The 25,636-nt window shown below is 34.6% G+C and overlaps 1 protein-coding gene across 1 annotated transcript in view; it reads right to left on the bottom strand.

Moving 5' to 3' along the window:
- LOC129248158 (extracellular serine/threonine protein CG31145) overlaps positions 1–25,636 on the bottom strand; it is a 120,101-nt gene that overhangs the window by 39,424 nt on the left and 55,041 nt on the right. The window contains exons 4-6 of the mRNA XM_054887609.1: positions 22,045–22,123; positions 13,098–13,190; positions 154–397 (exon numbers count right to left, since the gene is read on the bottom strand). Of these exons, the coding sequence (XP_054743584.1) occupies positions 154–397; positions 13,098–13,190; positions 22,045–22,123 (416 nt within the window). The remainder of the gene's footprint in view (positions 1–153; positions 398–13,097; positions 13,191–22,044; positions 22,124–25,636) is intronic.

Here is a 25,636-nt window from a genome sequence, read left to right as displayed (position 1 = left end):
AAGTAACATTGGAATTAGTGAGGAGAACAGCGACTCCCTTTTAACAAAAGAATTCGCGCTACACACCCGTACCGCCCAAATGCTTGTATTTATTGTTATTATTTTTTCTTTATTTTTGGCTAAAAATGTCTATTCTCATACATACAAACTCACCTTACGTCCTGTCTGCTCGTAACTTGGTAGGAAGGCGGCGAATGAGCCTTCCAGCATATCCGGATTACCGCAGACGGCGTGGCCTGTGTCACAGTAATAGGAGCACTTGCCGTGGAAGCATAAATTCGACGATGGTGAAACGAAGAAGGTCCTTAATAAATTGTCGTCAGCAACTTGATAAATTTCTGTTGTAATGTTCAGCAGACGACCGGTGACGGGCATTGCGCGACGAAAACCCAAAAGGCTGTAAGCAAAGGAAAGAAATAAACAAAAATGAATACATGTGAGAACAATATAAACAAATAAATAAATAAGCAAAGTGCAAGAAATACATTAAGCGACGTTGTAATGGCAATAAAAAGGTAATGTATGAATGAGCGTTTGTAATGACAAATGGCTGGTTGAATGAACGCATGAAAAAATGAAAACACAGAAAGCTACTTATTTGGAGTACTAGCAAGGAAGGGCTAGTTCAAGAAGTCCTCACTTGCTGAAGGATTAACAAAAAAAATTCCAACATAAGCGATTGCGCTAAAGAATCATATAAAAAATGAAATGAATTAAATGCTCCCGAACGTCTGGAGCGCTTGTTAAATTTAGTATGTACATGTAATTGTACAATGTAATTTCTAGCAGAAATTCAGAAATACAGCGCAAGGAAAGTACAAGAACTTTGGGAAGCAATGACGTTACACACCAACACCTCCTATTTTCATGCCACTGAGGGTGTTCAGCGACCAACAGGGATGTCAATTGTTGTTCTTTGTCGACACAACGTCGAACATTGTTGCACGAATGCAGTGTGGTGCACTTCCGCAGTTAGTAGTTGAAGCAAACAAAATACTAGCATAGCAAATAAACAGTTTGTGAGGCAATACCTCCCCCGTGTGTATACAAGTCCTTCAGAAGAGTGTTTGTATGAATTAAAAACGTAATTCATATTTACAAAATGAAGACACCTACTTCCTCTACAATGAAATATTTGTGAATTCTGGTATACGTACATTGAGATGTTCATTTATGTGACAGCGAGAATTTAATGGTGTCTGAAAGCAACAAAGGTATTACAGCAAAAGATGAAGCATAAATGTATTCGGCAATGAATTTAAGGAACAGTGGTGCAAATAATTATGAATTCACAGAATACCGGTTTTAAATAACGCATATTTGCTATAGGTCATTCGAAATTTTACTTTATTGTGCACTAATATTTTCACCTCGGTCGTAGCGGTACTGAGGAATGTGGCAAATTTTCTTACATATCTTCGAATGCGCTAACACGAAACGGGCTTCACCAAACACATGCAGTCAAGAAAGTCTTTTATATTTTGCGCCGAAATTCGATATTTTTATTTTTTAGGTAGGGTTCTAGCTGCTAAGCTTAAGTGGAATGAAAACTTTAAGTGACAAGGAGAAGATCACGAAATCAAATAAAAAAACTCTATTGGCTCATGGGTAAAAGGTCCAAGTTATCAATACCCAACAAAGCTTCGCTGTAGAAGCAAATTCCGAAACCTGTGTGGACATATGGAATACAACTTTGGGGTTGCTCAAATTCCAGCGATGTAATGCAGATTTAAAGATTTCAAAATAAAGTATTAATGTGCGTCGTAAATGCTTCTTGGTATATTCGCTATAACGACCTCAAACGCGATCTTGGCGAATCAGTCGCCACCACAATACAAAAGTATGGATAAAGTCACACATGGATAGACTTCAACAGCATGCCAACAGCGAAGCTTCGTACTATCTGACCAAAGCAATTGGAAGACAAAGCTTAAGCGAAAGAAGCCCCATAATCTCCTGGAGTAAATTCTGCACCCATTTGCATTAAACAAAACACAACGCACGTTGCTCGTCAGTTAAAACATGTATAACTAGTTGCTATGCTATTTAGTAATGAAAAAATTAGAAAAAGTTTGGTATTTTTAGCATAAACAAACATACATTCCTATGTACAAATAAAGCTTTTGTTTAAAAGTTGTTTCAAAAAAGTACGACTAAATTTTGTGATGCATTCTTACTTGGCTTCGCTGCATTAGCATGACAACACGCATAAAGCCAAAATCAAAATGAAATAGAAGGAAGAAACCAAAAGAACACTGTATTCAAGAGAAAAAACGTTGAAAACCAAGTACGATAAGTTTCGCTTTGTTCCTCTAAAAATACTTTTTCGCCAATTTGATTTCATTGAACCTAACTTCGTTTTATGGAGAAATATGTTTTTCTGTAGCAACTCAACAATAAGTCAGCCATAATAATGCTAAAACGCAAAACACAATTAAGGCCGGAGTCACACTATGCGTTTGCACCGCTGCGTTGAAAACGCTCCGGCGCGAAAGGTTGGCAATGACGTACGCGTTTGTATGACAGTTGTCACACTATGCGTTGTCGCCGCACCTACCGGACGGTTGCCGCAACTTGCTGCGGCGATCCGGCTTGACCGTAAGACCGGAAGACATCGACGACACAAGTATTCTTATGTATACCGTCACACTGTGCAGTTCAAACGCAGCGTTTTGCAATCATGTTCGATACGGATAAATTTATAACTTGCATTCAAGAAAAGCCGGCCCTTTGGGATAAAAGTGCAAAAGAATATAGTGATAAGAATGCAAGAGAAAAAGCGTGGATAGAAGTTGGCGAAAATTTTTATCAAGAGTGGGCGAATATTTTCGAAAAACCGTCGAAATTTCTCAGTTGATTCACGATGAGAAAAGAATGGATGGACCCAGTGTTGGCGATTCACTGGCTCTCTCAATAATCCTTCCGCTTCCAATAGCGAAATTGCAATTATTTTTTTTCTCAAAATTTTCCGGGACATCTTGTTGTGCTTACAGACCGTACAGTGTGACCGGTCGATCCGATGCGGTGAAAACGCATGCATTTCAACCGCTCCGGTGAAAACGCACAGTGTGACCCCGGCCTAAAAGAATAGGAATGCAAAAGCAATATTGCATGGCATAGTCAAACGCAAAAAACGAAAAGGCTGTAAGCAACAAAACAAATGACCAGACACGTGGGCACACATTTTCTCATCTTTGCTTTGATTACTTATTCGTACTGAATGCAACTCGGCACATTTGGCGCATATATCACAAACAAATTTTATTTTAAAAATTTTGGTTACATTAACAAATTTTATTCATGCAAAATGCAAATAAAAATTTCGAAGTTTAACCTCAATGAAGAAATGTTTCAATCGAATGATGATTTTGATGTAATAGGAAAAATTTATCATTTTTTACCAAATTGTTGGAAATTGCCATGTCCCATGTATATACTCCTTCAAGTTATTGCATTGTATATACTCGTTCAAGTTATTCATGTTAACACTACCATTGCTGGATAGCTACTCAGCTTTCAAATGCAAAACAACCTTTATAATACGGAACATCCTGTGGGAGTTTATTACATTACATAAGCGTTTCAGAACTTTTTTTATAAACTTTTAGTTTTAAAACCATTTTCTACCATTTTTTTAGACCAAAACATCAACAATATTTTCATAAGTGTACCATTTCTACAGAATTTCAATTAAGTAACTTTATGTTTTTCCGAAGGTAGTAGTATATAGAGGTGAAAATCTAAAAACTCCCGGCTAAAGACAGAATTATAATGGCACCACATATTGGGAAGTTTTTTTATCGAAATGTCCAAAAATGTATATGATATATAGTATAACCTATCTCCATCAAAATTCCAAACTTTTGAATAAGAGCTTTTAGAAAATTTTTGAGTATGCAGTTTATGGCTCATCTCAAATAAGAAAATACAAAATTGAAGCGGTTCTAAAATCGCGCTAATTTTTGATATTTTGCGCATTTTCTCTTTTTTCTCGATCACGGGAAAAATTATTAAAAGTCAACAAAAATTTCGAGTCACTTCAAATTTACACTGGGTTATACATATTAACACTTAATGGGCGATAAAACTGCGTAAACAGCAATTTTCTCAAAATTTTCATAAAAAAGTTAGAAGTTTTGATGAAAATCCGATGAATGTTTAACAATTTTGCAAACAATTTCCAACTCGGATTTCAGTTGAGTTTTTGTTATAGAATAAAATATATTGAAAACGAAAAAAAACAAAAAATATACATACATATATGTATATAAATAAAACAAATTACTCAAATTTATCAAAAAAAGAAAAAAGTACGTCGAAACTTATCCATGCTGACTCATCACCCTGCCATCAAATTTATCTACTAAGTGAATTAAAAAAATGTTCATTACGTTAGGGTCCGCGGAATTTTATTGTTCATATATCGATATTAGTCTCACTGATAGCTCCTACATTTAAATTATTTAAATAAAAGAAGTGCTTTTTCAGCTAGCAGCTTTGTGATCAGTATTTGTGCTGGCCCTATTGAATATTCAACACTATTGTTGAGTGTGCCCATCCAAAACCTTTGTCATGCTATAACGTTTTACGTAGATTTCTTTGAATACAACTTTTCAAAAAATGCTCCTTGTTATCACAGTTAAATTAAATTATTAATATTTTTTTTTTATCCACAGCTTTAGCGAAATATTCAATATGATGAAATTTAAAAATAATAATCTTCTGAGAATATACCCAAGCCTATATTCGCACTCTCAAATAAATTTTTATAGATGGAGTTTTTTTAGCCTAGTGGTGTTACCCATTAAGGATTTCTTAAAAAATTGTTCCGATAGGGGGCAAAGGGCCACAAGAAAACCATTCACGAAATTCAAGGGTATGTCAAACAGATCAGAGACCTTGAAAACTTCTTACAGGTTAAGAAACCAGCTGCATTGAGAAACTATAGAGGACGAATCTTAAATTTATATCCCAATATCTTGAGAAATGAAGCAAAATCATCTAGAAAGTATAAGTAAAAAATGCACTTCTAAACCAACTTTCTAAGTAAGTCATACTTGTAAATGTTACCGATTCGACAAGCACTTAGCAACGTTCGAAAAAAGCAAGATATCGCTCGTTCCACATGTATGTTATTTGGTGGCACTGAACTATGTTGTGGACAGTTGGCAATAAATAGAGTTAGAAAATAACTCGGAAAGCATAAATTAATGAAATATAATATGTATAGAAATTAAAAAAAAACAAAAATTGGTAAGTAATCAGGTTATTCTTTTTTGCTATAACGAAATCTAGAATATTTATATAATTTATAATACTATTTCCGTATATACTTAGAAGCCCTGACCTAAACGAGTTACTTACAAAATATTCCACTATAAACAAGCTCACTTTTTGTCGTTTTTACATACTTAGTTTCTTCTTGCTTTCTCATCAAAATTTTAACAAAGAAACCCGACCCTGATTAAGCAACGAAGTGGCGAGTCGAAAGCTGTTAATATTCGCGGTTAAATGCAAGCTAGCACGCTGCCTATTTACCAACTACGCATGAAACATAATACGCGATATCGTCTACATTTTCAGCAAATAATCCACATACTATGTTGCAAAAACAACACACACCGAACAATCGTATTGTCCAATAAACGAGAATTGCAATCAAACAGAAAAATAATTAAAAATTATGCTCAATAAAAAAGTGCAATTAAGCAGAACAATAAGTGAATAACCCCTGAATTAAGGACAAATAATGCAAGCATTAATGTAATTTCATGAATTTAGTAGCTCGAATTAGTATCTAAGCATTTTTTTTACAAAAACGCATTGTTGAATAAAGTAGCAAGTTCATTTTAGTTCAACTTGTTGCGCTCCATTATTACGAAATTACCGTTCCTATATGCGCAGCACTTAAAAATGAACGCCTCTGTCCAATAGCTTAATTTCTCTCCTTTTGCGTAATTACGCGTACCTTGAGTACTTTTCCGTGTAAATAATATTCATAAGTGAGCAGATGGAGAGACCAAACGAAGTGCAAAATCAGCAGAACGTTATGGCCCACCTACAACCTCAAACAATCGTCAATATTGTTAAACATGAAACGACGGGACGTCGCCTGGAGACTAACGGCAGTCATAACTGGCTTTTGGTCTATCCGAGAACAAGCAGCCAAAATGGGCATCCCTCACAACACATACTGCCACAGTTGTAAACAACCGAAGAAAAAGGAAACAATCTTGCCCTATGGAAGGACAGAATGTTAACCCTGGGCAAACATTCGAGAGTCTCGAACAACGACTGGCTCAGATATCAACAATCTAATAAGGATCTTAAACCACACAGACTGGATGTAGTCATGCCGTAAATAAATGGTAAACAAGTTGGTAACGAGGATGTGGCAACAAAATGGTGCGGTAGCTCTAGTTGGATTCTGGAAGAATCACCACTCAAACCAGCTAACCAATGGTAACAAAACCCTGCAGATTAATGGTATAAAATAAAGATGATAGAGAATAAAGGTACAATTTCTGATGGAGCAGAGCTTATAAGGCGAATATATTTTCGATTGCGTTAGATAAAACTTTCAAGATAGCTATTTTGACGACCTATAAAATGTTGTTAATGCTTACTCTGCTTAATAACTAAGCGCCTTTCTAAAGTGACGCCCACATGCCAGTAGTGAATAATTCCTGAACAGTATATTTGACATTTTTCAAGTAGACGAAATTTTAAAAATGGTCGATTTTTAAGAGCAGCATATCGAAAAATGCTTGATGTTTTAGTGTGAATAAATGAGTCCACAATTCAAAGATTGATGGAAAGTTTAAAGAAATTGGTTCGGTCGAGGATAGCAAAAGAACTGGCGAACCAAAAACTGAGCGCAAAGTCTTGCTTAACAACTTTCAACATTGATATTTCGACGTTGTCAACAATTAGGTATTCATGAACTGACTGTTTGACGGTTTTTACCTGTCGCGATGCTCATGGTGGGCATGCTAATAACGTAATTGTATATATATAATTTAAATAAAAATAGTGAAGCCTGAAGGAATCTAAATTTTTGCATGTTCCATTTTAAAACAATTTCTAGGCGCATCTTTTGAAATACCCCTTATTTTTAGAGTATTTTCAGAGAAGAGCTATTTTTCCTTCAGTAACACAATATTCGGTTTGTCAATTCTAAATTTCTTAGGGTTGAAATGCTTCCAAAGGTATTTTAATTTTGTTTACATAACTTCTATATCAAAGCGCATTCATACAAGCTGATAGCTGTAGGTCAGCTGATTTGTTTAGCTTCTTGCGATTGGCTGTTTGAATGCCAAGCATAAAGAAATTTGAGTGGTTTGAATACTAAATTACAAACACAAAATATATGTTAATGCTCACACTTTGTATCATTTCGCTTTTGGTTGCATATAACAGCTTAAAAGAACTGAGTGATATATGTACTAAAATGCTCGGAATGATGAAAGTAGTCAATATGTTTATATATAGATGTCATGGTCCACGGCACCTTGAAGCATTTATATTAGTTGACAAAGGTGTTTTGGAAAATGGTAAATAAAAAGGGTTATTTTTCAAAATGCGACACATTATATCTCTGTTATAGACGAAGCAAAACTACCTAAATTTGGTACAGGTGATGAACCCAAATAAAAATAACTCTATGAAGGAAGCATTTTTAAAAATATGAGGTTCTACACACTTTTCTTGAGCAAATAAGTATATCCCGATAACTACTTAAGGGGGGAGCCTGGTTTATGTGGTCTACAAATTGCATCTCTTTGCGATTTTTTTTTAAGGAAAAAATTAATTTAGCACTGCAAAGTTTTTTCTATCTTTTAATGAACATTTAAAAAGTATAAACAATTTTTGTACTGGTTAAAATAAGTTGAAAAAAATGTTTCACATAGAAATTAGTAGAGCGCTGCAACGCTAGAGTTTCCAACTGGCGTACAAGATACAGCTCGTAATTATTATCTAAAGCAAAAAATTCAAATGGATTTCTAATTATCATGATTTTTTTATTCTAGATGAACTAAAAAAACTGAGAGAAGTTCCAAAATTTCAACTTTTTGGAGGTTTTAAAGAAAAAAATGCCTTCAACTTGGTATAAAAATCTTGAGAAATTTTTTTTATCTATTTTGTTAGTTCAAATAGAAGTTCATTAGTTTTTTTTTCATTCATGTACGCCATTTCAAAGAAATCATAAAAATGAAAAGTCGAGAAAAGAACATAAAGTTTGTACTATAGCTGTCCGGTCACAGCGTAACTACCTAACGCTCGCCTACCTTTGGCTTTATATCTACGGAAATATTGAGAATTAGGCTCCGTAACTTTGTGTGAATATTCTGAAATATATTAGGAATCACTTAAAACGAAAAAAAAAAAAATTGATTTTTTTGACCTTATAAACCAGGCTCCCCCCTTAATAAAATTCACCAAAGATTGGTACGCCCCTATTTAGATTCGACATAAATATTATTGAAACTGGCCACGCCCACTTTTTATGTGATAAAGCCGTGTTTCCTTGCATATAATTACAATTACAAGTAATTCCTTTCATCGTCTCTGAATTTGCTTAATTGCAAAACTTAACAGCCAGCCCCATTTAAAATTTAAATTTTACTAAAGTGTGCGCAGTTGTTTAAAGTGCAGCTCGCACTGAATTTTGCTTCTTTAAGTGTTTAAATTTTAAACGAATAAATTCAAGAGAAAAAAATAGAGAAGCCAATTAGGTTATATATAGAATGACTGTTTGTTTCATTTGCTACTCATTTTTTTGCATTGTAAAAAGTAGTGCAATTCAAATTATGATCCGTTTTTTATTATACGGTTTAGCGTTGAGCTTTCTAACAAATGTACATTATGTATTTATTAACAAGTAGCTCGGAATGTAGTATCCAGTTGAACCTACATTAGCAGCTGTATTGACTTACATACTTATTTTTATGCTCCTAAAATAAGTAGAAACAGTATGTCTACATTCACATGCATTAAACTTTGCGCACGCAATTCGGTTACGTATACGCCCCTTCCCACACTGGCGAATCGAAATTCAATGTCTTTATTTCTCTTTCAATGACCATTTTATTAGCAACGTAATATATTAAAATATAACCCTTATAAAGTAAGGGAAATAAGCGCACATTAAATATAATATAAACTAATAAAAAGTCGTTTAGGCGGCCGCCGTAGCCGAATGCGTTGGTGACTACCATTCGGAATTCAGAGAGAACGTAGGTTCGAATCACGGTGAAAGACCAAAAAGTAAGAAAAACGCATTAAATGTATATAGAAGTGTAAATAAATTGCAGGTAAATAATCAGTGAATTAAAAAAGTTGCAAAAACGCGGTCCATTTTTTATTATTCCCCAGAGACCTTAAACTGCGGACGGTTTGGACTCACTTTTGCGGAACGGGAGTTAATTTGTAAAACCTCTCGATTTATATTGATTAAAAATTTGAATAAAAACGTCAAGCACAAACACCGAGGCAACTAAAGTTTTCGTAAACGTCTTAGATTATATTTGAAACCCTACTTGGTAAGTTTTTGTTTCACTTTCACGGGCAACTTATAGTCTGGGAGCCAGGGGTCAGTCATTTTGACCTCATCATTTCAAGCCGGATATATGAACGCAATTATAAAGGGCGTTTTTTTAGAGGTTAGGTTTTCAAGTTGGCACTACTTTTTTCGTAGATTGTCTTTTTGACAGCTGCCACTTGATTTATGCTCAGTTTGGTTTGCCATTTCATAATGAATAGACTTACACCTGAACAACGTTTGCAAATCGTGCAAATTTATTACGAAAATAATGGTTCGGTTCGCGCGGCGCATCGAAGAAAATTTTGTTCAGCGATGAAGCTCACTTTTGGTTGAATGGGTGTGTCAATAAGCAAAATTGTCGCATTTGGAGTGAACATAATCCACAAGCCATTGCTGAGACGCCGTTACATCCTCAAAAAGTCACTGTTTGGTGTGCTCTATGGGCAGAGGGAATCATTGGCCCATATTTCTTTAAAAATGAAGCCGGCCATAACGTCACAGTCAATGGAGAGCGCTATAGAGCCATTGATTAATGACTTTTTCGTGCCTGAATTGGACGATGTTGATGTGGACGACCTTTGGTTCCAACAAGACGGCGCTACATGCCATACAGCCAACGCAACAATCGATTTATTGAAGGAAACTTTTGGTGAGCAAATTATCTCGCGCCGTGGACCTGTGGCGTGGCCTCCAAGATCGTGCGATATAACACCGCTGGACTATTTCTTGTGGGGCTATGTGAAGTCGCTTGTCTACGCAGATAAGCCCGAGACGATTGACGTCTTGGAAGAGAATATTCGGCGCGTTATTGCTACAAAAAGTGGTCGAAAATTGGGCCACTTGCCCGAAATCATTTTTAAAACATAATGGCAAACCCTTATCTTTATATATTAATAAAGCTAAATTCTTGGCCATAACATTAAATTATATACGTTTTATTTCATTTTGAAAACATAACCTCTAAAAAAAACACCCTTTACATCTTACTTCGGCTGACGGTCTTCCCACCGCTTTAAACGCAGCTGGCCATCATTATTATATTTTCATATGTGTCCAAAATTATGTAAACAAATTTCAATCGGCATAAAGTAGTTTTACTTTTTAATTTATTCTCCAAGTTCAGCTGACGTGTTTTCCCCCCTCTACCGCGCGGCTGACTACATTCTTTTTATTCTACTAAATGTCAACAAAACATAAAAACAATTTCAGCCGGTATAAAATGAGTTGGTAGACATTTTTTTTTGACACGTTTCGTTCCCTCCCACAAACACACCCACCGCGGGTGCCGCCAGCTGACGTTCACTTTCGTTATTTATGAAAGCTAAATCACAAGTATAGTCAAGAATTTAACAGTATAAAAACGCAATCCAAAATCGACCCCTGGCTCCCGGACTATTACAATATAAGATTAACGGGAAAGTCATTATATATATTTTATATGAAAATTATGACATGCTTTTCCTGAAAAATTAAATTAAAACTTGAAAGCGTTTTATATTTTGAACTAACTCCTTGTCCAAGTTTTTCAAGATACTCAAGAAATATCTAATTTCTGATTAATTTGGTTATATGGTATGATGTCTAAGACCTAACCATTTTCGAAAAAGAATTTATGAATAAAAAAAACGTACCAGTTTCTAAAATAATTTGATGAACAGTTTCCATACAAAATTTTATTTTGCAAAACTTTACCAAGCAGCAATTTTTAACTGTAAGGGTTTAGTTCAAATTTTATTGATCTAAAACTTTAATGAAAAATCCCTCCAAACCAAATTGAACTGACAACAAAACCTTGAACTGACAACTAAAACAAAGTGGACGAACAAAGAAAAAAATTATATTTTTTTAAATAATCTCTAAATCCGAATAGTGAAAACAGTTAAGTACTGGACATCATGTCGCGCAACGAAATTAATCAGAAATAATAAATTTCTTGAGTATCTTGAGCAAATCGGACAACGAGTTAGTTTAAAATACAAAATGTTTCAAAATTTAATTAATTTATATATATGTAAATTTGACGCTCACACCCTTTTGGGTGTTGGGCCGAGCTCCTCCTCCTACTTGTGGCGTGCGCCTTGATGTTGTTCCATAAATGGAGGGGCCTACAATTTTAAGCCGGCTACGAATGGCAGATATTTTTTACGAGGAGCTTCTTCACGGCTGCCGAGGGGCGACCGCTACTAGAAAAAAACTTTTTTTTCGTTTTGGTGTATCACGAAGATTCGAACTTACGCTTCCCGAATGGTAGTCTCGCACCAATCCATTTGGCTACGGTGGCCGCCATTTTATTTTAATGAAGAAAATGTAACATTCCTTAAAGTTTACAAAGAAAAAATTTTAGAGAAAAAATCGAATCTAATTAACAATTCATTTGTAGAGGTTTTGCTTTGTGAGGTTACACTTTGTGGAAGAAAAATTTAGGCCTATATGGCTTGAAAGCGAGTTTAATTCTCTCCTAGTTCTAGAAATCGGAGCGTTGGAATCACAATTAGTAGTAACCATCCCTAACCAAAAAATATCAAGACTTCATAAGCTTCGGGGAAAATATTGGAGTTAATTTTCGCAAGTAACGATGGCGATTCAATCGCCCCACTTACCTAATCGGAAACGAAAGTGAGGGAGATAACAGTTCGTCTACTTTTAAAAGTGATTATAGGTTAATGAACAAGCCCCGACTTTTATAGGATAGGAATGTAAAAAAAGTAAACCAAACATTTTCTGGTCAGGTTCAAGCCTAGTAATATGAAAAGACTAATGTTGTTCAAATACGAGTAAGTACGGCATATACCGTGTTCGCACAAGAGTGGTTTACGAGTATAACAGCTTTAACAGTTATAACAGCTAAATCCGAACTAAAGCGATGAATAAAGGCAAGCACGGAATATGATTTTGCAACGGACATTTAAATTAGTCCTTGAAAGTGGAAATATCCTTAGTAAAAGAGTTATTCAAAAACAAAATTGTATAACTATTTTTGCGCTACCTTGTATTGAAAATAATATTTTAACAGAAAAGCATTTAGAATAGCATTTAAAGAAAGCAAGCCTTAGGCAAAATATAAAACACACTGTTTTCAGAGCAGGAATGTTTTTTAGGATAAAATCTCTAAGTACTCTAATTTTTGAAACATAAGCGAAAGTAAACTTAGACCATAACGTAATAAATTCACCACGCTACAAGCGGTTTTTTTTTGTGGAAACTGCTAGACTATACGTATGATGAGTAATTTTAGCCTAACTTGAGAACTATTTCTCTGCTTTGCATTTTTCGAACATTTTTCAATAGTGCCACTCCAGAAAGAAATGTTGTCATGCTCATTTATTGATATTTTTCCTGATATTTTTTATCAAATAAATTGCTTAAAGTGGGTAAAGTATGTTGTGTTTGATCCTAAGGAGTATCCTTTAGGTTATTTACATAGGCATATTGTATATAAGTGCTATATATATATATTATTATTTATTAAAAAATGGGCTCTGATGGTGAATGAGTAATTACGTGCAAATCAACTTAAGGATATTTCATGAACAGAAATTTGTTTTTTACTTACCGATCCAAATGAAAAGCCGCAATTTCGGCATTATGTCGCTCATAATCCGTAAAATAGAAATGATTTGGCAACGTTTGCTGGTCGCGCGGGAATCTGTAATAGAAATTAAGGAAGATTTGTAGTAAGGAAATGAGAAAAAATAACTGAGAATTTTTTTGTTAAGAAAAAGTTTCGTTATTCTAAAATATGTTTGAGTATGCATAGGAGAGAAGGTTGCTCGGTTTGGATTCTTACCTTTTTTCTTAAAATGTATCAAACATTTATTTTTGTTCAGTCGAAAGTTTAAATCAGTCGTTTTCAGTGAAGTTTCCGGCAGATTTTTAAAATTAAATCAAGCAATAAAAACTAAATAATTTGTTTTATGGAATCTTGAAATATTATAATGTGGGAGTTTGGCTTGACCAATGCGAATAACTGATGCGATTGAGTAACGTGTACCTAAAGAGTCGAGATGTGGAAGACAATTTTCGCTACGCTGAACAAATGACTAGTTCAAACTCTTATTTAATGCGTATAAATGCTCAGAGTTTGGAAAAAGAGGCAAAAGCTTTCAAATTATGCTTGCAAAAAAAAAAGACAGAAAAGTGTTACTGCTCCGAGATAGGCTGAATTTATTCAAAATTTTCAGCTAAGTGAATTAATTTACACATATGTAAGTAAGTATGTAAGTGGATAGTTAAATATTGAATAACAGGATTTAATCCTATATGAAGAGTGCCTTTTATATGTCGGGATTTGGCAACCCTGGTGTTGCAATCTGGCAACTGACAGCTGTATCGCAAAGTTTGACATTTTTTGGCTTTTACGTACTCAGAACGTTTTAAAGTACCAGCGCTATTTGTGTTGTTTACAGTAACTTAAAAGATTCATCTTGGAATCGTGAACATTTTCGTGCGATTATTTTTCACAACTTTCGACGTGGATTAACTCAGCAACATTGCATGAATGAACTTAATTAATTTTTTGGCGATGAAGCTCCATCAAGGACCAGTGTTTATCGATGGTATGGTGAATTCAATCGTGGTCGTAGTTCACTCCAAGACGAATTTCGTGAAGGTCGTCCAAAATCAGTTGTTGTTCCGAAAACCATTGATGCTGTGCGCGAACTGATATTGCAAGATCGTCATGTGACCTATCGTGAGATTGAGACAATCTTAGGCATTAGTGGGACCAGCATACATTCAATATTGCATAAACATTTGACTGTCAAAAAAATTTGTTCGCGTTGGATCCCACACAATTTGTCAATCGCTCAAAAAAAGGCTCGTGTCGATTGGTCGAGGGAAATGCTCAGAAAATACGATCGCGGGGCTTCGAAACACGTCTATGACATCGTGACAGGTGATGAATCATGGATTTATGCGTATGAGCCCGAAAGTAAACAGCAGTCGACTGTATGGGTGTTTCAAGATGAGCCAAATCCAACAAAAGTTGTTCGCGCACGAAGCACTTCCAAGCAAATGGTCGCCTGTTTTTTCGGAAAAACTGGACATGTCGCAACCGTACCACTAGAACAACGCAGAACAGTAAATTCTGAGTGGTACATAACCATTTTTTTGCCAGTTGTCTTCCAAGAAATTAGGAAAACCAATCGCCAAAGACGGATCACTCTTTACCAGGACAATTCGAGCTCTCGCACATCGGCTCAAACAACTGCATTTTTGATCACCCAAAACATCATATTAATGGGTCATCCGCCGTATAGTTCTGACTTGGCACCGAATGACTTCTTTTTATTCCCGTACGTAAAAAACAAACTGAGAGGTCAACGTTTTTCGACACCTGAAGAAGCGGTTGCGGCATTCAGAATGCATGTTTTGGAGGTACCTCTTTCAGAGTGGCAAAAGTGCTTCGACAATTGGTTGAAACGCAAGCAAAAGTGTATAGATCTTCATGGAGAGTATATTGAAAAACAATAAAGTGATTTTCGATGATTAAAATTTGTTTTTGTTCTCTAATCTCGACATATAAAAGGCACCCCTCATAATAAAGAAAACGAAGATAGTATATATTTTAAAGGGGGATATAATTGACTGGAGAAAACTTTAAAAAATGTAAAAATTCTATAAATTATGTTCTGCACTATAATACTTTTCCTTTTTTTACATACGATTTTTTACACATACTGGTGAAAAAGAAATAATATGGATGCGGCACTGCGTAGTTTTAAGTGTTGCAATTGTGTTGAAATTGTACGCGCAGTGTGGGTGCCTTGAGAATTACATCTGCGACGACAAAGTTAAAAAAAAAATTATGTTTCAGTTCCAAGCCGATGACTGATTAAATTTAAATATTTGCAGTGCGATAACTGTGAACACTTAGAAAGTTTAGTTGACTATATTTTGTATTTGCTGTTGACTAGTGGTTTCTTCAGTGTAACACTGTGGAACAAATTCAGGTTAGCAAAAGTTAGGTCCATTCTGAGAGTGGCGGGTGAAAATAGAGGCGAAATTAGAAGACCCGTATCGCGGCGTTTGTTTATGTTAGTTCGAATTTTTTTTTAATCGGCCTTCGAAGTTTGCAGTCAAATGCCGATTTTCAGTATATTGTTTATATGGTTTTTTGGCTATAACTCGTCGACTAATTGATATTTTTTCAATCTGTAAAAGCCAAATTATTGCTAGAGACCTGTGCAATAATTACAATTTTTGAAAAAATTGATTTCGAAAATTTTTATGGTACTTATGAGGCAAAATGTTGGAAAAATTATTTTTTTTTCATGTTTTTTGAAAATATTTTCAACAAAACTAAGTCTTTTTTACATTTTGTGTGGTCTATAATATGCTTCTCAGTTTCTTAAATAAATGTAATTTGAAAAGAAAATTACGGGATTAAATACTTTGGCTACTTTGACGAAAGTCACAAAATGTTCGAAAAATTAACGTTTTCCTTATTATTTCTTAATATCTGGCAAGCAACTCATTTTTTTCGCTTTTTTTCTTATCTAAAATATAGTTTTCAATCCATGACATAAATATCATGGAAAAAAATATAGTATCAGTCGAAAATTTGTGCGATATACACACATTCATTACATAAAACTAATGTAAAAAATTCAAATTCAAAATTCCTAGTAAACACATAGTAATTAAAAATTCCCGAAACCATTAAATAAATATCGATTTCGGTAGAAGTAGTTAAAAAGGGATGTTTCAAGAATTAGGAACATTCCAAAAACAATTAAAGAAAAGGAAATGCTAAGTATGGATTAAAAAAGGGATTTTCCGAGAAGAATGCATGTTCCAAAAATAATTAAGGAAAAGGAAATTCCCAGAATACAATTAAGAAAGGGAATTTCCAGGAACAATCAATAGCTATTAAAATAATATTTGTAAACATTTGTGTTGCATGCGAACTAATTTTAAAAATAAAGATTCAGTTAAGACTCGAAACTCAGTCGAAGCTGATGTCTTTTAATTTTCGCTCGGTCGTGATAAAATTTGCTATTCATTCTTTTGGAACCTATTTCATTTATTGAGTGATTTAAGTTAAGTGTATCAGTTTCACAAAATTAACAAAAAAAAACATTCTATAATATATATTGTATTAAAAATGTCGGAACCAACATGTAAAATGAACCATTTTTGTAATATTTGTGGACGTTTCATAGTAAGCGATGAAAAATGCGGCAATGTGACTGATTCTTTTTTGGAAATCTATAGACAATATTTCTCGCAAGAGTTTATCAATGCCCCTAAAAAAGTTTGCTTTAATTGCTATTCAATTCTTATGCAATGGAAAAGTGAAAAGAAGTTTTGGTGTACCAATGATTTGGTCAGATAATAGCCCACATCAAGAAGAAAATTGCTATGGATGTACCAACTACAATAAAACTTTGAATAGAAGGAAAACAAAGAATAAAACTTATGTAGCAGTGTCAAGTGTCCAATTACCATTACCGCACTCAGAATTCGTTCCAGTACCAACATACCGAAGTACTGATCTTCAAACAGGTATCAGTACTACAACCACCCCTGCCACACCCATGGATTTCTCCTCAGAATTCAACCCTGGTGAAGGTACATCAAATAAAACATCAAAGGACCCAATCCTAATAACACAAAACCAATTGGATGGAATTGTTGCAAATTTGTGTTTGACTCAGAAAAAATCAGAACGACTGGCGTCATTTTTGAAAGGAAATAATTTGCTGACGAAAGGTACAAAAGTAACAGCATATCGAAAACGCCAAAAAGAGTTACAAAAGTTCTTCAATGTCAATGATGCAAAAAATTTCGCTTATTGCAACGATATTGAAAAATTAATGGAGGCGATAGGGTTAACCTATAAAAAAGATGATTGGCGTCTCTTTATCGATAGTTCACTAATCAGCTTAAAAGTTGTGCTTTTGCACAAGACAAATAGAATGCCTTCTGTTCCGATTGCGTATAGCACTGACACTAGTGAAACTTTCGATAAATTGAAAGACATTCTGGAAGTAGTCGAATATAACGAACACCAATGGCGCATTTGCTGCGACCTCAAAGTAGTTTCCTTGATTACAGGCTTAACAGCATCTGGCCGTCCAAAATATCCGTGTTTTTTGTGTGATTGGGATTCACGATACGGAGAAGGTATTAAAGGAAGACACCAGTACAAACAACATAACTGGAGTAGTCGAATTGGGCGAAAATGGCCTAATGACAATAGGCTACACGAAAGTCTTGTTCCTGAAATGAAAATTTTGTTGCCGTTGCTCCACATTAAACTTGGCATTGCTAAAAATTTTTTGAAATGTATCGCAAAAAGACCAGCAGTATTCAACCGCTTGAAAGATATTTTCCCAAGACTAAGTAAGGCCAAAATTCAGGAAGGGGTTGTTAATGGTCCCGACATACGGAAACTAATGAGTCGTCAAGATTTTGAGCAAGTTCTGACAGACCGAGAATTAAATGGATGGATCGCATTGAAAGCAGTCATCAAAGGACTTTTGGGTAAAGAACGTGAAGAAAACTACAGGCAATCTGTTGCAAACATGTTGGCAGCTTTCGCTGAAATTGGGGTTAATATGTCATACAAAATTCATCTCTTGCATCAGCATCTTGAAAAACTCGCTCAACAGTTGCCAACTGAATCTGATGAGCAAGGCGAACGTCATCACCAAACTGCGCTTCCATTTGAAATAAGATAACTATAGAGTGTGCATATTTTGAATTCCTAGATTTTTCTAATATCTTGGTCAGAGTGCACAATTTAAACATGTTAACGATTGAAAACTATTTTCGTTTCAGGTACAGAGGAAAGAAATCTCCAGATGCGATACTCGCTGAAATTTGTTGGTGGTATAAAAACACCTTTGAAGAAGAGGAAGACGAGGAAACAGAGGAAGAAGGGGAAGACACAGATGAAAATCCAGAATATCTGTTGGACGAAATAATCGATCTCTCTGATGATGATGACGATGACCAAGACATTAGAGAGAGCAGTGATGTTGATCCACAGCCGCCTGCTAAACGGCAGCTGGCCAAATTATTAATTTAATTTATTTTATTTTTCTACTTAAAACTTTTCATTATTAACATTTCAAAATTATATTTTTTTCCATATTTTTATATTTTCTTTTTCTATGTTTCTTCAAAACCAACACTGAACAAAATTGGTAAATAAAAAATGAGAAATAAATTAATATTAAGCTCAAAAAACGCAAGTTTTGTATTATGACTGTATGCCTAAAGCGCAAATTGTCGACTAAGACAATTTTTTTTCAAATTACATTTATTTAAGAAACTGAGAAGCATATTATAGACCACACAAAATGTAAAAAAGACTTAGTTTTGTTGAAAATATTTTCAAAAAACATGAAAAAAAAATAATTTTTCCAACATTTTGCCTCATAAGTACCATAAAAATTTTCGAAATCAATTTTTTCAAAAATTGTAATTATTGCACAGGTCTCTAGCAATAATTTGGCTTTTACAGATTGAAAAAATATCAATTAGTCGACGAGTTATAGCCAAAAAACCATATAAACAATATACTGAAAATCGGCATTTGACTGCAAACTTCGAAGGCCGATTAAAAAAAAATTCGAACTAACATAAACAAACGCCGCGATACGGGTCTTCTAATTTCGCCTCTATTTTCACCCGCCACTCTCAGAATGGACCTAACTTTTGCTAACCTGAATTTGTTCCACAGTGTAATGGGCTTTTTAAAGCGTCAACAAATATTAGCTATAAAACGAAAAGTCACACTTAGAATGACTACGACTGCGTAGAGTGCTCCTACTTTTTGTAGATTAGTCGAGAACCACTCCAGCAAATTACTGCAAAGGTCAAATATTTCACCAAAAATTATGTCAACGCTGAAGACCGTAACGATGAAGTCGACGAAGATGGAAATATGTTATTTGATAGTTAATTGGATTAGTTCAGGAAAGTTTAGCATACGAATGTAAGTTCTCTGAACAAATAAAATATGTATTAATATTATAATATTTCTTTAATTTGGGCATAATTTTATTACCCTTTTTTCACTTGAATATCAGGCGAAACACTATTGTGTGTTTTTTTCTTCATTCAAAACGGATGCCGTCAGATTCTACAAATTTAGGTTCAATAAGTCGAAAAATTAAATAAATTTTTTTTTCACTTATCGACTTCGATACTAAATTTTAACTAAATTTAATATTAAAAAATGTTCATCCTAACTAGTTTTAACAGATTCGGCCGCGGCAACCACCAACTGGCGAGAGAATCCAATATTTTTTTAATTTGATTCGCATATTGAAACCGTTATTTTGAATTTAAGAATTTGTAGCAGACAAGGGACTCCGAAAACTCTCGGGTCACAGAAAAATGGACATCAACTTCTTAACTTTAATTACCATTTTCTCGAAAGGTGATTTTCGAAAAATAGGTCTCAACAATAATTTTGATTTAAGCACATAAAAATACACCTACGCCTGTGTATATGCATTTATCAAGCAATGGCATGCATATTTACATATGCTCAATTGGCAATCATTGAACCAATAAAGTTGTGGTCAACTCTGACGCAATGCTGTACTTATATATGTACATACATACGCACATTAGGGTGCCTCATCGGTAGTGGTTTTTCAATGGATGTATTTTTTTTATATATTAAGAATTTTGCAGACTATTTCCGAAACAGGTTCACATGAGCTAGACTGAATGGAAAGTACCTTGAGAATTTCCTTAAATAAAACTGCTTTCTAAAATTTTGTTTCCTCAAAAAATCTGCTCAGATTATAGAATAGCTGAAGCTTAAAAGTTCTACATACATAAAAAATGGTAAAAATTGTATCAATAGAAAGAACGAAAAAAAAAATTGGGTTGTGGATGGATTAAATTTCCATGAAATGGAAAGTGATAGAAAAATTAGTGAGAAAATATATTTGTGACATTTTAGAAGCCTAGATCAGCTGACTTGTTCAAGTGCTTCTTATCAACCTAACCAACCATTACCTAAAAGTAAAAGTGGCATAAAAAATCTGACTGTTTCTATTCCTTCGATAAGATTTTGAAACACTTTTTTTCTGACCTCTTAAGCTTCAACTTTTTATTTACTCCACTTTTCTTTGAAGTAAACTCGATTTTTTTATGTACTTTCAAATCGGTTCAGCTCATGTAAATCTTAAAATTATTTCGAAATATTTAGGCAAAAAAAAACAATACCGATATTTTTATTTTATGTAGAGTGATGCACCCTAATGTGCATACATGCTTTGCTCGACCACTATTCGACCAAAATTGTCAATCGCATTCATACGCGTACGTATTCATTACATTTCCTTCCGATAGCCATTTTACGCACCTTGACATTGCCAATCAAGATATCAGGCATCAGCCGCTGTATTGCCATTCCCGCTTGGCAATCTGTCCACATCCGCAGTCAATTCGACTTTTATTATTTACGCTGATTGCATGGCAAACGGGAGTTGCAATAAATTACTATCAGCTGCGATTAAAAATGTTTTTGTTGTTATTGCCAACAACACCAACAATTACTAGCATGCGTTATTTGAGATGCCGAGGTGAGTGTGTGTGTGTGTGTGCTCGTGCACACGTGGAATTAATGCATTGCGAAACGGTGGGAAAAGTCGGAGATGACATAAAGCTCTACAATTATGACCAATAACGTGTGTTATTGTGGATTCTGGAAATTCCTCTATATAGGGTGCGTTTTATGCTGCAACTTGATATTCATTTAAAAACCTTTAAATGAAATATCCGTATGTAATTCATCTTTTATTGATTGCTCAAAAAGGCTTTAGCGCTAGAACAATATGAAAAATGGTATTGGTTATAGGCCACCTCTGAATGTGGCACAAAGAACCCTATGACGCACATTTTTGCAACTCCTCTCTGATTCTAGATTCTTAAATACGTCGTCTGTCTTACTTCAACAATCTTTGCAGAGATACTTTGGCTTAATTGTCGGCTACTTTTTAATATAAAAATTAAAAGCAATTTGAAAATTTACCCGGTAAATGACTTAAATCAAATGTTTTGAATTTCAAAATAATAGCCATTTGTGGAACAACATCAAGATGCATGCCACAAATAGGAGAAGGAGCTCGGCCAAACACCTAACAGAGTTATACGCGCCAATTAATTATTTATTTATTTTGAATAGTCCAATACTGCATAATAAATAATATTTGGCTCTTCTCTCTGACAAACATCATCAAAATCAATCCAGCGGACAAATAAAATCCACTTACAACATAAACTCACCCTGTTTGAGCTTGCGAATGTGTGCAAGTGTTTCATAGGAAATACTTTCCTTCACTGCATACTCAATTATTCACAAGTCACATACGCACAAAGTTAAATGCTGTGCGACTCTACCATACTGCGCTAGTAAAAGTGGAAAATCTTTCAAGAACACTGTTAACAATTATATAATCATTCCAGGTAATTAAGGTAAAGATTAATGCAAGGCTGTTCTCTTATATACGAGTAATAAATAGTAAAATTACCTCATTGGCTTCATTAGCGCCTTAATATCGTTCGGAAATTCGATGATTAATTTCAATTGTGTGCCGCCCTCCTTTTGCACTGTAACAGGAAAAAAAGCAAATAAGAATATATTTTAATACGAATATTTAAAAATTGGATTGTAATTTGTTATCCGTGAACTTTGTAATTTCATATTTTGTTGTTACTTGGAAATGTTGTTGCCTTTGGTGTGTATTTCACGCGTGCTTAATGGGTTTGCAAATTTTAAAATTTTTTACAAGGTAATGCTACTAAGACTTTCGAGCCATCTTTATTTAGGGATTTTGATCATCTATAACCAGTCATTCAATCAATGTTGACAGCGCCATATAATCAAAAATTCAAAATGCATTTCTCGAGAAATCAAAAAAACCAATTTCTTATACTTATATCATTTCTAAGGGACAGTTCCAAAATTAAAAAATACGTTTTTATGTCTTCAGTTCCTTCGCATAAAAAATACCAACCAATATTCATTTTTCTAAATTAAGACTGGCCTTTCTTTAAATTACATTATTAAGCTTTAATTTACCTAATTTACCTTTACCAGCCGAATGACTTGGTGCGTTACTATTATTCAGAAATGCGTAAGTAATCAAGTAACTTATTTACTGCAAAAGGAAAAAGATTTGTTGCAACAAACTATCAAATCTCGTACGCTTCTTAGGTGGAATGTAAACCATGTGGTACGATTCTGTGTACGACCTGAAAAACCATAAAGTCTCCACTTGCCTTATTATATTAAATCCATGAGCAAGGAAAAATAAAGATTTTCAATTAAAAAATTATTCCTCTATGAAATAACATCAGTTAGGGGGTAATGAGAGCCGCATACTTCTGATCTGAACATAATTTGGGGTGGTTATGTGTTAGGTAAAAAATTCGGGAGCAACTAAATTATTAAGGGATTGGCGGGTGGTATGTCTCTAGTTATTTAGCTAGCATCTGCTAACCTGCCACTCATAGATTTTACAGCTAATCTTCACATGATATTCCGTAAAGGAAAGTGATCAAAAAGCTTCAACACTCCCTACCGCAGAGCTTCCGCTTGAATTTGGCCTCACTAGCACGGTTTTGGAGCTAGGAAATTTGCTAACTCAAAATTTGTATCGTATGCTAAGATTTATTAAAGCCTACAACCCTTACGAAAAATGATATTTAGATTTGGTATTTCTCCCAAAACAAAACACACTATATCTACCCTTACTAACACACGCATATACGTAACATATGACGAGGAAATCGCAGTATATGACGTATACTTCCACAGCTAACAGGCAGAATGCTGTTATTATTACGAATTTATGCAACACAGAAGAGAAAAAAGTGAATTGTCGTTGTGTAAAAAAAGGTTAAAAACAAATACTCCATAGTCAGACAATTAATAATGAAAATCATTATACAAGGTGGCGCAAAATTAATTATACTAACATGCCGGTCAAGTTTAATTATTACTGGGATTTTAGCGACATTTTCATTACCATTAAAAATTCCTGGACTGAATCGAGGAAACCAAAATTGCACGTAATTAGTTGCTCCAGTGATGCCGACATAAGCACCATTCACAATTTCAGCTTGCATTTTCGCCCTTGTTAGAGGGAAGCTATAAAATGTATCGAGTTTTCTCTTTGTTAACCTCCATTGCTAACACCCTGTACCCCACAACTGAATGGAACAAACAAAAAACAGCAAAATAATGTTTTTAGTCTGAAATGTCACCTGGGCAACAAGCATAAACTTTGATAATTGTTTGATCGATGGCTTACGAGATATCTATCAGAGAAAATAAGGTATTTCTTTTTCCCCATTTTGAGATGGTTTTCTACAAATGTAAGGACATACCGTTTTAAGCCGACTCCGAATGACATTTGCGTTTTTGTGAGGAACTTTTTCGTTGCATAAATACATTCGGTGGTTTGTCATTGCCTGCTGCGGGTGACCGTTATTAGAAAGAGGTTTTATACCTGATACTTCGACGGTTGGCACTACCGAAGGGTACTCACGCACCAACCGATTCGGTTACGGCTGCCGCAATGAAAATCTTTTACATAGTGGAAAATAATATTGCCGACTTATATTATACACTTCTCTGTTTCACCAATTTTTTGTTTTTATTTTCCATTTCATTAAACAAACTCAACAAAAAAACAAACTAGTTTACCACTACCTGCACCCAATTTATTATATGTTCACGCCGTTTCCCGCTAAGCCTACATAAAGTTACGTTGTAAACCACAGGAGCCACGTAACTGAAAAATTGTATTTAAAATAAATAAATAATTAAAACATAAAAAACATGAAAAAGTTAGACAGCAGCAGAACCACATCGTAACTCACGCCAATATATGTACAATTAAACTTTTCTAAGCTTTAGCATTCTAACAATTTATGTATGCATCCGTTTCCGGAGCGCGTAGTTTAAGCTAACCGACAAAGCATAAAAAGTGGCGAATATGGAAGGAAAATTGCAAAAACAAAAAAATTTTAAAATTGTTTACAGCCAACTTTGTTGCTATTAACCCAGTGAGAGTGTACAAAAATAACTCGCAGATGCGCAGGAACGCTAGTAGCACTCAAATAAACCATTAGGATTCACTGTGTGGCAGTTATTTGAAAGTAGCAACAACGCACTAAAGGAAGAAACCTGGGCCGCAAGTACACAGGAAACATTTCGCACATGCAGAAAGGTTATTATTATTTTTGTGTGACTTTTGCGCAAACAGACACAACTGAGTGTGTATGTGTGTGTGTTGTTCTTTCCGAGAAGCGAAAGACACTGAACGCACATGCGCATGCACGTATTCTAACACCAAAACAGCAAGCAGCTGAAACAAAGGTCGGGCTGTGTTGAAAGGTTCTCCAGCAAAATAACAATTCCACCGAACAAAGTCACTCGTGTAAGTGCATTTCCCTTTTCTGGCCTGTGCAAATTGCAAGTTTGTGTGATAAAGCAAAACTAGTACTTGCTTGCATTAAGTGTGCACACACACACACATACTGTTACAACTGTTGCATAGAGTACTTACATATGTAATAAATACTGGCATGCGATTCGCTCACGCAAGCTTATCTTCCTATGTGTGCTTTCGTGTTTTTTTTTTTTTGCGTGTATGAGGAAATAAACAATTATTCAGATCATGTGTTGCTAACAAAACTGGAAAAAAAAATCTATCACAAATTGTAACACAAACAACAAATAGGCAAGAACAACATGCAGAACCGCAATTTTACCCACAGAGTTCAAGCTGAGAGACAATGAGAGTGGAGTAAGGGAAATACAGCCACAAAATTCAGGCAGCTTTGCTATTTGCTTGGCAGCCAAAATTTACACTACTCTCTCAAATACTCTAGCAACTTACTGTCGTCGGTTATGTTTACAGCCGTCGTCGATTTTTTTGTTTTGTTTTTAAAAGCCACAATTACTGTTGTAGATAATAAAAAATTGTTTTAATCAAAAGCATAGAAGTGATAATTGTGTAAAGGGATAACCTTACACATGAGTACAGCTGTGAGCATAAGTGTGAGAGCATACGTATATTTTATATTTTGAGTTCGTTTCAATTATGACTGAGT

This window comes from Anastrepha obliqua, chromosome 1 (assembly GCF_027943255.1).
Source record: "Anastrepha obliqua isolate idAnaObli1 chromosome 1, idAnaObli1_1.0, whole genome shotgun sequence".
In the NCBI taxonomy this organism is placed as follows: domain Eukaryota; kingdom Metazoa; phylum Arthropoda; class Insecta; order Diptera; family Tephritidae; genus Anastrepha; species Anastrepha obliqua.
Note: the sequence above shows the minus strand (reverse complement) of the source record. Positions and strands in the feature narration are given on the sequence as shown.